Raw genomic sequence first — 17,346 nt, forward strand, 5'->3', positions numbered from 1 at the left:
TGAGGAGAGGAAACATGTTTCTTGCAAATGGGCTGTGCGCTTGTGGACGAGCTCCTCTGCGCTGCGCTTCCTCCACTCTCAAGGGCCCCATCAAAATGGGGCTGGGGTAACAGCAGCCCCAGGTAAGGCAGGTGAGATTTTCTCTTACAGCAAGACACTGTGAGGGAGGGGCCGGGATCCCCTTCAGGATCAAGGTTTTCTTGCCCCAGCTGCTGGGGGCACTACAGGCAGGTGGCTCAAGGCTGTCAGGCCCTCTTCTGGGTGGCCTATGTCTGACAACCAATGCAGAATGCAGGCGGGCCCACTCACCTCCCATCCCATCCTCAGAGCTCCCCAGGGCCGGCGGAGGTGAGCCTGACTTCTCTCTGCCCACCCCTCCACCGCTGACCCAGGGCTGCTCCACTCACGAGCAGTGTCATGACACCAGCCTCCGTCTCCGTCTACTTCCCAGACAGCCCACCCTGCAACAACCAGGAGAAGAACGCGCCCGAAAGGGAAGCGGGAGGACACGACACCGCAGGCCGCGTGTGGTGGGATGATGGACCATGCGGGCTGGATCACTAAAGGCGCACATTAGCCCAAGCGGAGCCTCTGACACACTCAGGGAGGTCAGAACCAGGAGAGGAGAAAAGCCCGAGTATCCACAGTGACCGTCAGGAAGAGGGGCCGCGAGGCACCCTTGTGATGCTGTCCCCAGGCTCTCTGGGCCTCTGTGGATTGCGACATCACCTCATGATTCTCTAGTGCAACAAATAAGCACAGGTGAGGGCTGGCTCTGTGAGGCTCCAGGGAGCAGAGTCTGCAGAATAGCTGGCCTTTTTTCTGGGCAGGGAAGGGCAGCCCCAGCAACGCTGGGAGAGGCTGCAGCTAGGCCTAGACAAGGACCTTCTATAAAGCAGCACTGATATAAATGCTGGCACTCAGAAAACTTCTGAGGGGCCAGTCCTAGAAAGCAGTCTCTAGAGGGAGAGGTGGGATGTGGCTGCCCTGTGCCGACCTCGCCACGCGGCCTCTAGAGGGAGAGGTGGGATGTGGCTGCCCCACGCCGGCCTCGCCACGCGGCCTCTAGAGGGAGAGGTGGGATGTGGCTGCCCCACGCTGGCCTCGCCACGCGGCCTCTAGAGGCAGAGGTGGGATGTGGCTGCCCCACGCCGGCCTCGCCACGCGGCCTCTAGAGGGAGAGGTGGGATGTGGCTGCCCCACGCCGGCCTCGCCACGCGGCCTCTAGAGGGAGAGGTGGGATGTGGCTGCCCTACGCTGGCCTCGCTACGTGGCCTCTAGATGGAGAGGTGGGATGTGGCTGCCCCACGCCGGCCTTGCCACGCAGCCTCTAGAGGGAGAGGTGGGATGTGGCTGCCCCACGACAGCCTCACCACGCGGCCTCTAGATGGAGAGGTGGGATGTGGCTGCCCCACGTTGGCCTCGCCACGTGGCCTCTAGAGGGAGAGGTGGGATGTGGCTGCCCCACGCCAGCCTCGCCACGCCGCCTCTAGATGGCGAGGTGGGATGTGGCTGCCCCACGCTGGCCTCGCTACGTGGCCTCTAGATGGCGAGGTGGGATGTGGCTGCCCCACGCCGGCCTTGCCACGCAGCCTCTAGAAGGAGAGGTGGGATGTGGCTGCCCCACGACAGCCTCACCACGCGGCCTCTAGATGGAGAGGTGGGATGTGGCTGCCCCACGTTGGCCTCGCCACGTGGCCTCTAGAGGGAGAGGTGGGATGTGGCTGCCCCACGCCAGCCTCGCCACGCGGCCTCTAGATGGCGAGGTGGGATGTGGCTGCCCCACGCCGGCCTCGCCACGTGGCCTCTAGATGGAGAGGTGGGATGTGGCTGCCCCGTGCCGGCCTCGCCACATGCCCCTCCCTGCACCTGTCCTCGCCTGCTCATCCCTCCTGGCTGCTCTCTGTGCTCTGGCTCTGGTCTTTGACCACGGACTCCAATGTGATGTCACTGTCTTTAACTCTGCGCAGCTGAGCACATCAGATAGGAGGTGCTTTTACATCTGGAGAAAACATATGCTACAAGGAAAAAGGTTTCCATGGACTGATTCCTGGTAAGGGAACCTGCAAGCCCGGAGGCCCTGCCCACCCCGCTCCGAGCACTCAACCGGCTCCCAGCGCTGAACTAGTTTTTGATCCAGGATCTGATGTGGCACTGACCCCTTCAGCTTTTTTTTTCTTTTTCCTTCCTTTTTTGAAATAAATGTATTGCAAAAACCTGTCTTAGAAGAAATAGAGACAGGATTTAAGGCCTTACTTTTCTTAAAGGAATAAGGCCATTTTGAGAATATACTCTTTCAAAAATGCTCTAAGTATTTATTTTTAAAAAATGTTCATTTTAAATATTTATTCTAAGTATTGCAAAGGCTTTTCAAACAACTCTCTCTTTTACAGCTCTGTTATTCATGGATTCGTGAAAAATAAATGTGCGGTGGTTTTATTTACACATTATTTAAATGGTTTACTTCAATTTCCTTTTCTCCTTATCAGGGTTCTCTATTTTATCTTACAGAGTCTTAAGAAGGATACAGATCATGCATGCTTTAACTTTTGCTGTTTAAAGTCCAAGTACTATGCTGGGTATAACGTATTTTGATCTATCGCATATAAATATTTATTATAAACATTAAAAATTAGATTATTTCTAACTTTTCTGGAGTGGGTGATGGGTAGTGAGTTTAGATTCCTTCTGGCTTCTCTGGGTTTCCAGGGTTGAGGGAAAGTAGTCCTGTACACGTTTAAAAAGAAAACACAAAACAGTAGCTAAAATAAACCTGGCCATGAAAATATGCCTCACGATGGCTTCTGCGGCTAGGCATACGTTAATCGCTCTTTTAAAAATATTTGTGTTGTTAGGGTTTCTCCCATTGATGAACAGAAATATTTTTCCTTTGTTTTAATACCATTTTAGAATTTGCCCAAACCTGCTTCTGTTAGGACAGCCACAGAACAGAAAGAAACCAAACGTCTTCAAATATAATGTCTAGACTAAAAACAAATCACATTATTGTCACTGTTACTACTATTAGGAGTTGTATAAATAGTAGCAACTCAGCAATGGGAGAGAACTATAATCAATAGTCATAAAGGATTACACTTATGAGCGTTGTGTGTGTGTGTGTGTGTGTGTGTGTGTGAGAAATAAGCATAAAAACTAATTGATCATGAGCCCAACAGTTTAATTCTCCAGAGCGATCTTGCATGCGCTTCATAAATTCAAGTCAGCAAGTTATTTTCTCACTACTGGTTTCTAAAAGGTTAGAAACTCTCTTGCAAAGTGCTGCCCTCCCGAGTTGCAGAGCTGTGAGGCTTCAGCCGGCCGCTGCTCCCGTGCAGTCCTAAAAGGCCCTCCAACGCTTCTGCCCTCCGAAGGAGACCCCCACTCCTCTGTGTGGAGATCTCTGGGAGCCCTGCATTTAGCTTCACTTGCTAACGCTACACGGGGTCCCCAAGTTAGCTGTGGGGCCTCCCTGCCCAGCTCCATGCAATTCCATGACATCACAGTGCCACGGAGGGCGGGGGAGCACGGCACCTGGAGGATTCTGAAACACTCACCACATGGCGTGCATGTACGTGGGCGGCAGACGCGGGCTGCTGACGGGAGTGCAGTTATACGACCTCATAATCCTTTCCGCCAATAAAAAATTTCGAAACAGACTAGCCACCAGCAAGTCCTGTCTGAAGAGCTTTTGGAAGAGATCTGAGGGCAGATAAAAGATAAAAAGGAGTCTTCAGTGACTTGTGTCTAGCATTTAAAGCCAAATACACAAATTCACTTCTATCAAAAATTACTAAAGTTGCGACTAATATGCATATTTCCCATCAGCAACACACACACACGCTTAAACACACACATGTACACACACTTAAACATACACACACGTGCACAAATATACACGCATCCACACATGCCTGCATACACGTGTGTGCACATGTGTACCTATACAGATACATTACACATGGGCACACATACACAAATACACACATGCAAACACATACAGGTGTACACATACACAAATACACGCACACAGATATGCATATACACACTTGTATGCACACACATGTACACATGTACACACAGTGCACATATACATACATGTGAACAAACACTCCAAATCAACCAATCAATAAAAAATACAAACAAGTCTTACAACAGCAATTCTGGTTTGCAGCCAGTGTGAGTAATGCCAACGACTCTGAAGATAAGCCACCGGTGCGCAGTAAGGGCTGTGCACCGGTCAGGGCCAGCGCTGAGACGCAGTCTCTCCACGCCACCGTTCTAAGAACCTGGCGTGCAGTAACTCACCCCCTCGCAGACACCTCCTTAGGTGGTCGCCTTCTACTTTTCAGCCCCTCCCACTGTCTTCCTCACTAGGGAGGCACTCACGGATCCTATCTGACTCCTCTCATGTCCGAGAGTCGGCTCCCCGCGCACTCAAGGCCATAGCCTCCCTCCCCAAGGCCCGGCCCGCGCCTCACCCCGGGGGAGCACGTTCCACGCGATGGTGTCTGTGATGGCTGTGAAGATCCAGTTCAGTTCACCCAGGGGCGTCCTCCTGTCGTTCAGGCGGCCAGGGATCCTAGAAAACACGGGGCGTTCTCATGAGTGATGCCACAGCTCTGAGAGCAGGGAATGGAGGAGAGGTTGCAAGAAAAAAGGGCGCGGGCGGCGAAAGGCTCTGAGCGAGGGAGGAAGGCTCTGAGCAGAAGCTCGGCGCACGGCAGGGAGAATCAAACTCTCCATGAGCTCACAGCTCAGAGCTCAACCTCCATCTGCAGCTTTCCTCCTTCCCGCACATCTCCAAAACGGCTTCTTCCTCCGGTGTCCCCAGACGTGCAGATCAAGCCCAGCTGGTCACACACATGGTTCCCACGGACCGATGACTGGACCCCAAGGGCAGTCTGTGGCACGTACTGAAAGCAGTCCACATCATGCTCTGCAGGTTTATACCTCAGCCACCGAACGCTGTGGAAGTGCACCGTCCACGCTGGGGGGAGTCTCGCCCGCAAGGTCTACTTTGCTCCCGTGTATTCAACACGCAGCTGATACCTGCGACAGGGATGTGGGGATTGCCAGCACGCGCCCAGGCCCTGTCCTAAGGGTCTAGGGGGAAGGACAGGTAACAGGCAAATGAACAAGCACACATTAGAGGTGGCAAGTGACGGCAGATGACGCAGAGACAAATACGACAGAGAGTGGGCGGGAGGATGAGGCTGCTGCCGTTTCGCATGGGGCAGGCAGCACCAAGGACCACTCCTCAGCCGTGAGGACAGAACCATGACTTTTGCAGCAACTTGGATGGAGCTGGAGGCCATTATTCTAAGTGAAGTAACTCGGAATGGAAAACCAAATGCCACATGTTCAGAGCCATAAGCATGATTCCGCTATCGATAAGATTTAGCTGATCAGCAATTCCCACTGCAGGAACTATCTGATGGCACCGTCTTCACAAGAATAATATTCAAAGAGGCTATGCATCAGTAACACAGGGTAGCTGAGTTCAGTGAACTTCTTTTCTTAAATTGTTGCAGTGGAGTCCCACTGTGTTGCCCAGGCTGCTCTTGAACTCCTGGGCTCAAGGGATCCTCCCGCCTCACCCTCCCAAAGTGTTGGGATTACAGGCATGAGCCATCATGCCCAGCCTAAGCAAGCTTCTTAATGTAATTCTTCAACACATGCTCTTTCTTTCCTTTAGGAACAGAAAATAACATCTTATTTCCTCAAAATAGGTTCAGTGATAGGACAAGAAAAAGGAGAAATTGAGAAGTTAGTATAATATTCTAAAGCAGCACTGCTGCTCAAAAAATGCCGGAAGTCTCAAACAAAGATTTCCAAATTCAAGAAAAATTTTGACCTCCACAGTGGAGACCAGTTTACCCAGCATCAAGGTTTTCTAGTCAGGCTGCTGGCCAGGACGGGGATGACGGAGAAGCCCCTTTCATTAGCTGTGTGGGTGGTGGAGGGCAGGCATCATGAAGGATTCCCACCATTTAAAAGAAACCCAGGCCTGGAGGCAAACACACGGCACAAGGACAGCAGAGACTCGTCTCAGCCCCTCTTCCTTCTCCCCAGTCTGCTCTCACCTCAGAACAAGCATGTCCACTGTGTGCAGGAGGAATGGCCAGGCTGCCTGCCCTCCGACGTCCGAGCAGGAGAGTGAGGAAAAGCAAAAGTGCCCACCCTCTAACAACCTGCGACAGAGCTTGGCCCCACGGAGGTATGTGAGGGTGGGGCACACCTCCCAAAGAGAAGACATTTCCTTATGAAATGCAAGCAAACAATCCAGGAACTCATTTTACCAGGTTGCTCATCTCAGCCCTCAAGCGCCAGCGCGAACAGGGGTGGCTGCCCGGGACACAGCCCTGGGAAACAGCACGGAGAAGGGGCACGGGGGGCATCGTGGGGTGGACATGGAGCCCCAACACACTTGTGTCTTGGGTCCCACACCTGCAGATGAGAAACACATATGCTGAAAACCATTTTAATGAAATGACTGCCAAGGTCGTCAATAACTATGTTCCGCAAAAACACCGCCTCTTTCAAGCTGCAGGACTGTCACCGAGCGCTGCCTGCCCTCCTTATCAAAGCCATGCAGAGGACAGACAGCGCCCAGACCACACGCCGAAGCTCTGTGGTCTAGGATCAGTAAACACACAAGTGGCCCGACTGTGCAAGGAAGGAGGACACAGGAGGTGGCCCGAGTGTGCAAGGAAGGAGGACACGGGAGGTGCTGATCTTCAGAATCCTGTCACGGGTTCTCTCTTCTCTCTCAACATATCAGGGGCCCAAGTGTGCAGGGAAGGAGGACACGGGAGGTGGCCCGAGTGTGCAGGGAAGGAGGACACGGGAGGTGGCCCGAGTGTGCAGGGAAGGAGGACACGGGAGGTGGCCCGAGTGTGCAGGGAAGGAGGACACGGGAGGTGCTGATCTTCAGCATCCTGTCACGGGTTATCTCTTCTCTCTCAACATATCAGTGGCCCAAGTGTGCAGGGAAGGAGGACACGGGAGGTGGCCCGAGTGTGCAGGGAAGGAGGATACGGGAGGTGCTGATCTTCAGTGTCCTGTCACGGGTTCTCTCTTCTCTCTCAACATATCTGGAGTTAGTCAAACTATGAGGGCAGAGGACCGTCCCGAAGCCTCAGGAAGAGAGGCGCCCAGGGTAGGGTGGGGCCCACACCAACTGCAGAGCTCAGGTCCTCGCTCCATGGGGTTCAGACATGTTACCCTCCCAGCACGACTGTAACAACGTGCCTGGAGCACTGCCAGCCCGGCAAGTGCCCGGAGTCTGTGTGTTCAGAGTCACACAGACTAGACCGATTGAGTGACTGATACTGCATCACTCAAAGTCCACACTCTACGTTACACAGCTGGTCTTTCTGGTGTGCGGAGCCCCCATTCTCAGGCAGCTGGATGTGTCTGTCCCTGCCCTAAACAAAGACACTTCTATCCTGTACGAGTGTGCGCTGGCACTACCTTCTTTACCACATGTAAAAGTCGGAAAAATCTACGTAGCTCAGTACATCAACTTCCAGGAACCAACCATGACTAAACCGGAAGCAGGATGGGGAAATGGGATGTCGGGTGTGTGGTGCTGTGTCATCTGCCATTGCAGAAAGCCCAAAATTCGCTCCGAAACCAATGAGAGAGAAATGATTAAACAAACCACGCAACAACCACAACGCAGCAGCTACAAGCAGTTAAACTGTTCTGAATATTTCAATAATATGGGACAATGCTTTATAACATTAAGTAAAGAAGCAAGACAAATACTCTATAGTCACGATTACATCAAACATGTGCAAGGAGAGACAATTGGAGGAAAAACCTCAAAATGCGATCATGGGGATACCCTTCCTTGTCTTTATATCATCAACATTTACTGCAATGAGTGTGCCCACCTAAGTAACAGGGAACTGCCGAAACCCTGGCTCCTGCATCTCCTCATCCTCGGCCCTGGTGATGCTGGGGAGGGAGCCTAAGGGGGCAGCACAGCTCGGGCAGCTGGCGGGGGCCAGGGCTGCATTCCGGAAGAAGTGCAGGGACCATCACAAGCACAGACAGACCATTTGCCCCCAGGCTGTTTGCAAACCAGGACTAAACGCATCCCTAACGTGAGCCCACGTATCCTGAATCGAGTGAAGCTCATAGAGCCCCTGCTGTTCCCGAGTCTGTGACCCCTGGTTAACAGAAAGCTGCATTCTGAGCAGCAAAGAGCTTCCCACGAGGTCCCACACCCCAACACTGTCACTGGATGGCCAAGCCATCAAGATAAACGGAGGCCAGATAGGACCAGTGTGTACTTAGTTGTGTTTTTACAAATTGGTATCTTGTGATCATCACCAGTAAATAAATGCAAAGCTAGACTCTCCCAACACGGTCCTGAAAATCCCACTGGTCTCTTCCCTAAGCTCATCGTGAAACCAGACAGAGCCATCTGCCCAGCCGACTTCAGACAGACCCAGAAATCATTCAAGTCGATGAACCAACCATCCAGTAAGCAAAAGCTGATGAGGCTTCTTGATCCAGCAGGCCTGGTCCTACTGGGGGTGACAAGGTGGAACTGAGTCCAGCATCCCTCACTTTTCACGTCACATAAAATTAAATCCTTGCAGAAACGATTTGTTTCTGGTTTCCTTTCTGTACCTGATCCTAACCAATGCTGAGCCTTGCCCGACTCGGGAGGCCACCGAGATCACGAGGGAACCACAGAAGCCTAGTGGTGTGGGTTGTCCATGTCAGATCATGTTTCATTCTAGAAGTTTCTCTGAACCCTCAAAGGGTTAATGATCAAGGTGGCTCTTTTAAAATTTAAATCCAGAGTGTTAATCAAGGACTTCTATGTGAAAACTGTAAAAAGCTATAGTTCAGGAAAAGATTCCTGAATGGGGAGATAAGAAAACTCAAGCGCTGGTCCCAGCAGTGCTATGGCTGGATGACTTGTGGTACCTGTTTCTCTGAGTCAACACAGCTGACCCTGATGCAAAATGGCGACTAAAATAAAACAGATGACACTCCAACAACAGATGTGGCAGATGCCAGGGGTGGCCCCCCAACATGGCCCGCGCCTCCTCAAACTCCTTCACTGCCATTGGCAGGAGGGTTTATCTCCACCTTCCCCCACACTTCCGGGCTCACCTGTGGCATGCGGTTTCTTGCCAGGATTTATCTTCCTTACTGCAACATCCAGGCCATCATGATGACCCCGGCCCTGCTAGACTCTGGCAGAACTTCAGCATCCACACCCCGTTTGTGCAACCACTGTAGAGTGCCAGGCCAGCTCCGAAATGCCAAGCAGGTGCCCTTCCCCTAAGGCCCCTTCTTCTTCCCTGACACCCCTGGCTGTCCCCACCACCACTCTCTGCTGGGAACTTGTCACTCAACACGAGCTACTATGTCTCCAGCCCTTGCCTTTGATTATCCACCAGCTGCCTGAGGGATCACAGCCCATCACAGTCACTCTCCCAAGGGTGCTCCCTCCCCCACCCCCTCTCCCGGACCTGCCCGGCTCCCTGTCATTTGCCCCATCACTCTGCCTGCTCCCCACTTCCAGCACGAGGTGCCACCCACTCCTTGGGGCCCTGTCCCTCCCTGGTTCACTCACAGGTGCCCACGTGGCAGGTGCTCGCCTCCCAGTCTCTCCAGGTTCCTGCTCTCACCTGGATTCTTGGGGACGCCTTCAGCTCCGTCTGCACTCAGGAGACGCAACACATGATCGCCTCCCCATGGGGTGGCCGCCTCACTGCTGTCCCTGGCCCCATCCATGCAGAGGACAAGGACAAGGGGCTGTGAGGTCATTAGGATTTCTCCCTGCAGAACCCCCAGCCTTCCTTTTCCTTCACTTCCAGGCCTAAACTTGGGAGCCAGACAGACGGGGGCTTGAATTTGGCCAGAGACTGGCTCTGTGACTGTGGACTAGCTGCCCAGCCTCTCAGAGGCTTGGATTTTCTTCAGCATGAACATTTACACTACCTCCACCACCGCTGCCAGCTGGGCACTCATGCCATACCTCCCGCTGTGCGGCTCGGTGGACCCAGGCCCCCAAGTCACCCACCTGCCAAGTCCACCAAGACTTCCTTCCCAGTGCCCACGCCAGGCAGGTCTTATGTTCACTTGCTTTTCAGATGGAGAAACTGAGGCTCTATGAGGGTGTGTCTTCCACTAGAGACAAGTGGCGGAAACCAGACCCAGACCCCGCAGCTGCCTCGCAGGAACGGGAGGACCAGGGATGGGCCGGGGAGACCACTGGCTGCTGGGGCTCAACATGCAGTGGCCGCTGGGGCCTTATGCCTGTCTACCCTGGGGAAAACCCATGTGGCCCTGAAGCTGGCACTAGCTAAGCTCTCCTTGGCCCCCGTAGGCTCCTCTTATCTGCCATGCGAAAGCTGGTTTCTGTCCTCACCGCCCTTCCAAGCCACCTCACTCCAATGGCTGGCCAGCCTTGCCTTTCTTCATTTGCTGAATCTGCAAATCCTGACTGTCTCTCCCCTGGCACCCGGCTCCTCCCTTAGTGACCTCTGGGAGCACTGCATCGCCAGCTCTTTTCACACCCCAGGATCTGCTCCAGCGGCAGCCCTGCTCCTTCCAGGTCTCATGACAAGGCGCTTCCCTTCACCCTCGGCTTGCCTGGCATCACAGCTCAAGCGGAACGTGTGTAAAATCAAGTGCAATGCCATGATCTTCTCCACTGCTGGTCCCCACTCCAAGAGTCCCTGTGGATTCGCGTTTCACTGAGGCTCGAAACCCCCGAGGCCCCAGGCCCTCAGCTGCTCTCTGGTCCTGCACTGGGGCCAGCCAGGCCTCCCACAGATGCCTCTTCCCACCTCCTCTGCGGCACCCTGCAGCCAGGCCCGCCAGGCGTCCAGACAGCATTCTCGCGCCAGGCCCTTCTGCCCTGGCTCACACTACACAGGCTGATGGTTCTTAACACACAGCTGGGCCCCCAAACCTACAAGGTTCTCCACTGATCATTGCAGTGGTTTTCCATTACTTTTTAGCTACTCAAACAAAATCTTATGCAGGACAAAGGAAAGCAAAACTCCTCTGGCTGGAGGAGTGAGGGCCAAGAGCCCAGTGGCTCTCCGACTGCCTGCGTAGAAGCTGTGTCCACGCCCCTCGGGTCTCAAGAATCGCTCCGTGGAAGCCACCTTGCCAGTTGCGAGGATGCTCTGCACGTGACGGACTTTCCAGCCCTGATTGACGGGGCACGTGGAAGCCACCTCGCCAGTCGGGAGGATGCTCTGCACGTGACAGACTGTCCAGCCCTGATTGACGGGGCACGTGGAAGCCACCTCGCCAGTCGGGAGGATGCTCTGCACGTGACGGACTGTCCAGCCCTGATTGACGGGGCACGTGGAAGCCACCTCGCCAGTCGGGAGGATGCTCTGCACGTGACGGACTGTCCAGCCCTGATTGACGGGGCACGTGGAAGCCACCTCGCCAGTCGGGAGGATGCTCTGCACGTGACGGACTGTCCAGCCCTGATTGACGGGGCACGTGGAAGCCACCTCGCCAGTCGGGAGGATGCTCTGCACGTGACGGACTGTCTAGCACAGGATGATGGCTGAGATCCTCGTCTAAATTTCTCTGGTGCTCAACTAATCCCTTACTTTGTTTTTCTTTTATTACCCGCCATTGTTCCACTGTTAATTTTCTGTGTAGCTGGGTAAATTCCCATGGACGATGACTTGCTTTCCTTGACATAAATCAATCTCACAGCTCCTGGCAGCTCGTTAAGCACATGGTGTGATCTCCACAGTCCACAGGCCTGGGCCATGTCACTTCCCCACTTAAAAAACAGCTGCTCCCACTGATGCCGATGGCTGTCTGCTGCCTGTGGACACCGGGCTGGGCCCTTGGCAGGAAAAAGCGCGGTACAGGGACAGTCCCAGCTGGTATGCACAGGGACTGGGCCAGTGTTCAGATGAGGCCTTTCTCTGTTCTGGGTGGCCCTGTAGCACAGCTGAGCTACAGAGTCTGGCCACCTCCGAGTTGGAGTGGCAGCTCTCTCTCCACGGGGCCTGCAGAGGCTGGGTCACCTCTGAGTTGGAGCGACAGCTCTCTCTCTATGGGGCCAGCAGAGCCTGGGCCAGGTGTACATCAGGTCCAGCTTCTGTCCTGGCCTCTGCCAGGTGTTACATCCAACAAACCTTGTGCACCCCTAACTGCCTAGTGTCTGCTCCCCAGCACAGTCACGCGGCCGCCATGGTGGAGGCTGAGTAACTCAAGCATGTTTACCTTCCTGGTGCTATTTTCTGTTCCTCCCCATCTTTCTATTTCACCAAATACATCGCTTTCCAGCCATGTCAGACTTGTCATTCTCAAACATCCTGTGTGCTATGCTCAGACCACCCTCCTGTCTTCTTGGCTTAGGGGACACCTATGGATCCTTTATCATTTGGCTCAAGTCCGGCCTCCTCTCAGGACACTCCCCTGGGGTCTCTCCCACACCAACCCAGGGGTTCCTCGCTGGCGGCTGCTCCTTTGATGCCTGCCCAGAGAGCTGTGAATGTCTCTGAGACACTGTTGCCTAGGCTGTGTCTAAGCTGAGGCTTGGAGCACTCTGAAAGTGAGGACTACATTCTTTCTTCATCTTGCTGTTAACGATGCTTAGCGTGAAAGTCGAATACAGAACAGGTGCCGCGTACATACGATGAACCAATGGGTGAATCCCCACTGAATGATCGTCAAACTGTATGTAAACAAAATGTTAAATGAAAAACTACGGTTTCCAAGAAATAGGACAAACTCACTAAAAGTACTCAAATGATGATAAAAAAGAAAACAAGATAATACAAATCATCCCAAATTCCATCACCTAAGAAGCTCGTGAAACACTCTGGTGGCCATTCCCCTGGATTATCTCTTTGTGCACAAAATCAAAAAAATACCCAAGAATACACTTAGATGAAAGTCTGGAAGGGTATACACCAAGTGTTAATAACGGCTATCGCGGCATGCTGGAGAAAATGGATGATTTTAATTCTTTTTGCTGATGTGCTTAACAATCTACACGGAAAACATACAATTTACGTATTAAAGGAAAACAAAACTTTCCCCCCTTTTTTTAAATTAGAAGGAGGCTACAGCAAGTTTCCTGAAAAGGGAAGATATTTCAAAACTGTCTTATGAAAAAAAAACTTTTTTGAGATGAGGTCTCCCTGTCACCCAGGTTGAAGTGCACAGGCTTGATCTCAGCTCACTGCAACTTCCACCTCCCAGCCTCAAGCGATCCTCCCACCTCAGCCTCAGCCTCCCAAGTAGCTGGGACCACAGGCACCTGCCACCACACGTAGCTAATTTTTGGTATTTTTGGTAGAGATGGGGTTTTACCATGTTGCCCAGGCTGGTCTCACACTCCTGAGCTCGGGTGATCCACCTGCCTCGGCCTCCCAAACTGCTGGGATTACAGGCATAAGCCACTGTACCGAGTCAAAACTGTATGATTTTAAAAATTAATATCATCTCAGATTAAATTCAGTTAAAGAAGGACACGCATTTAAATGTAAATGACTACTATGAAAATGACGGTGTAGAGAAGCTTAGGCTGGTTCACTTACTTACTGCAAATAATTAATTATTTACAAAGGTTCCATGCCAAGGTCAGGGGAGGTGAACTGAGCAATTTCTTTTTTGAAATAATTCTTTTGAAAATCCAGGTCAGTGCATAATGGCTAGGTTGCTAGTAAGAGGAAAGCTATATATATATCTATCTCAGACCAGTGGTTCTCCACAGTGGGGGCTGGAGTAATAGGAGAGTTACTGAAAGCAATCTGAGCAGGTGGCACAAGCGTGATGAGTTCATCCAGCTTCTCAATGAATGCTGCATTGAAACCTTATGCATAAAGCACACACACACGTCGGTCATTGTAAAAATACAACTCTTTGGGGAAAGAAAACAATTTGAAGTGAAGATCAGGAAATAATGCACCAGGTGAGAACTTTTCGTGAAACCAGTGAAAATACTTTTTCTTAAGCTAATATTGCTCTGAACCAAGTAAACGCACATTCCTGTGATATTCTCGTCCAGCCTCTCTTTATTTAAAATGATGTACAATTCAGCGCTCTGTAACATTACCTGATGTTCTCACTACACAGTGCCCAATATTATAGCCATTTACAGACTTTGAGTGGTCATAATTAAAGTCCATTTTAGCGTGCATAAAACCCATGGTTTACGAATTATAATACACGATATTGGTCTGAATAGTTTGCAATTTAAAGGTAGAGGAGCGGCCTCTCTGTCAGCTGGGCTGCAGTGCTATAGTCTGGAGGGCAGAGGGACAGGAACGGGAACAAGAGAGCCGGATAGAGTCCCAGCTGGACACGGAAGGCTGGGGACGTGGGTCCAACTCTGTGCCTGCGGACCCTCACGTGCAGCCACTGGGCATTATCTAAAAAGCTGAGCCCACCAGATTCCAAATCACGTGCACAAATCTGGGGGCGTGTGGTTCCCACTGGTTTAGGGTTTTGAGAACAGCACGGGCTCCCTTGCGGGTAACGGCAGATGAGGTGATTCAGACCATTCTCGCCTGGAGAACAGCTAGAAAGGCTGTGTGTATGTTCGGGAATATTTTAGAAGCAAGGAAAGGCAGGCCAGGCTATGAGAAATTATGGGGCCAAGACTCGAGGAGGGGAAGCCAGGGGTTGAGCTTTCATTTGGGGCCACCTCTCTTGGAAGCATCTGGCAACTCCAAAAACGGGACCCAGCAGCAGGGATGCTGAGTAGATCACAGCAAGCTCATGGGGCTGAGGAACAACAGCAGGAGGTGATGCACTGCCAAGGAGAAGCAGATCTGGGGAAACTCCTCAGTTGTTGAGCTGAGACTCTAAAAGGCGTGTAGGAGGAAAAAGAAACTCAAAACAATTCAGACTTCACAGCCTCAAATCACCCTAAATACCTGTACAATTTCCGTTTTCAATTTGTAGCATTCAATAAAAAAAAAAAAACAAGTAATTACTGGAAAACTGTATATATGTTTGAAACCAAGAAAAGCAGCTGACAAGACAGACATAGAGGATTTGGATAATGGAGCCGCCAGGCACAGACTTGACAATCATCTTACTTAATATGTATAAGGAATTAAAGGACAAAGTTAACAATTTTGGAAGAAAACTAGAAGCTATTCTTCTTAAACCCTGGAAATTAAAAATTTAGTATATTAAGAAATCAAGGGCTGGGCACAGTGGCTCATGCCTGTAATCCCAGCACCTGGAGGAGGCCCCAGGCAGGGCTGAGGTTGAGGCCTTGTTGGAGAGGGCATGGCTGTGTCCCGTGGGTACAGTGAGGTCGAGAGCTTGTTAAAGAGGCTGTGGCTGTGTCCCACGGGTGGAGTGAGGTTTAGGCCTTGTTGGAGAGGGCGTGGCTGTGTCCCATGGGTGGAGTGAGGTTGAGGCCTTGTTGGAGAGGGCATGGCTATGTTCTGTGGATAGAGTGAGGTTTAGGCCTTGTTGGAGAGGGCGTGGCTATGTCCTGTGGGTACAGTGAGGTTTAGGCCTTGTTGGAGAGGGCGTGGCTGTGTCCCTTGGGTAGAGTGAGGTTGAGGCCTTGTTGGAGAGGGCATGGCTATGTTCTGTGGATAGAGTGAGGTTTAGGCCTTGTTGGAGAGGGCGTGGCTGTGTCCTGTGGGTACAGTGAGGTTGAGGCCTTGTTGGAGAGGGCGTGGCTGTGTCCCATGGGTGGAGTGAGGTTGAGGCCTTGTTGGAGAGGGCGTGGCTGTGTCCCGTGGGTACAGTGAGGTTGAGGCCTTGTTGGAGAGGGTGTGGCTGTGTCCCACAGGTAGAGAAGAACACACGTGAGATGATCTTCAATGAAATGCAAGTAAAATCCCACAATATATCAAAGGGTAATATACCATGGCCAGCTGGGGTCTACCACAGGGATGCAAGACTGTTTAACATCCGAACATCATTCACGTGATGCACCATCTTAACAGGGTGAACAGCTGTATGATCCCCTCCACAGACACAGAGGAAGCCGCTGACGAATTCCAACAAGAACTCAAGAGAAAAACTCTCAGAAAACTAGGTCTAGAAGCGCACTTCCTCAACCTGATAATGGGTATCTATGAAAAATTCACAGCACATATTATACTTAGTAGATTAAGATAAAATGTTCCCTGTCATTGATCCTTGACTCAGATCAGGGCTTCAACACCCAGCTGTATTGCTTCCATTTAACATTATACTGGAGACATTACACAGTGCAACAAAGCAAGAAAAAGAAATTAAAGACATAAACATTGGAAATAAAGAAGTCAAACTGTATGTATTTTCAGATGACATAATTACACACATAGAGGATCTTAAGAAACCTTTCAAACAGCTCCCAGAGCCAATAAGTGAATGTAGCAAAGTTAGAGGAAATGAGGTCACTATGCAAAAATCAATTACATTTCTATATGCTGTCTTAAATAATTTTTAAACTGACATTAATTTAACAAAATATTTGCAAGATATGTACAGATAAAGCTCCAAGGCACCAAGACAACTAAATCAGTATGTGATGATTATGGAATATGAAGCCACTATGTGCATGGGTCAGAAGACTCCATATTACTAGGATGGTAATTCTCCTCAAATTGATCTAGATTTAATGTAATTCCAGTCAAAATCTCAGCAGGCTTCTCGTTAGAACTGATAAACTGATTTTTAAATTCATATGAAATGCAAGGATCTAGAGTAGCCAAAACCATTTTGACAAAACAAAACAAAACAAAACAAAACAAAAACAGAGACTTACAATAAAGCTACCGTGATCAAGGTAATGTGGTATTCCTATCCTTATGCCAATAAAGATAGACACACAGATCAAGAGAATAGAATAGAACTATACAGTTATAGTCAAATGATTTTTGTCAAAGGCACCAAGGAAATTCAATGACAAAAAGATAGCCTCTTCCACAAACATTGCTGGAACAATTTGGTATCTATATGGAAAATAATGATCCTTGACCCTTGACTATATTAAAAAACAACTTGAAACGGATCGCAGACTTAAAAGTTAATCATAGTTCACTAAGTTCATCATAAACATGAAAGTTAAAACTAAAAGTTTTAGAAAAAAATAGAAAATCTTCACAACCCGAGGGTTGGCAAAGATTTATTAGGTAGGACACAGAAAGTACAAATCATAAAATAAATAAATGATGAAATCGGACTTCATCAAAATGAAAAACTTCTGTTCTTCAAAAGACTGTTTTATTTATTTATTTATTTATTTTGAGATGGAGTCTCGCTCTGTTGCCCAGGTTGGAGTGCAGTGTCACGATCTCAGCTCACTGCTGGACTGACTCAACGTCCGCCTCCCGGGTTCAAGCGATTCTCCTGCCTCAGCCTCCCGAGTAGCTG

The 17,346-nt window shown here is 50.7% G+C and overlaps 1 protein-coding gene across 6 annotated transcripts in view; it reads right to left on the reverse strand.

Annotated features, from left to right (window-relative positions):
* Nucleotides 1-17,346, reverse strand: part of RPTOR (regulatory associated protein of MTOR complex 1) — a 422,339-nt gene that overhangs the window by 140,549 nt on the left and 264,444 nt on the right. For all 6 annotated transcript variants that reach the window (XM_055389503.2, XM_063705761.1, XM_055389504.2 and 3 more), the window contains 2 exons: nt 4,479-4,579; nt 3,555-3,699 (listed from right to left, as the gene is read on the reverse strand). In XM_055389503.2, the coding sequence (XP_055245478.1) occupies nt 3,555-3,699; nt 4,479-4,579 (246 nt within the window). The remainder of the gene's footprint in view (nt 1-3,554; nt 3,700-4,478; nt 4,580-17,346) is intronic.

This window comes from Gorilla gorilla, chromosome 4 (assembly GCF_029281585.2).
Source record: "Gorilla gorilla gorilla isolate KB3781 chromosome 4, NHGRI_mGorGor1-v2.1_pri, whole genome shotgun sequence".
Lineage (NCBI taxonomy): Eukaryota > Metazoa > Chordata > Mammalia > Primates > Hominidae > Gorilla > Gorilla gorilla.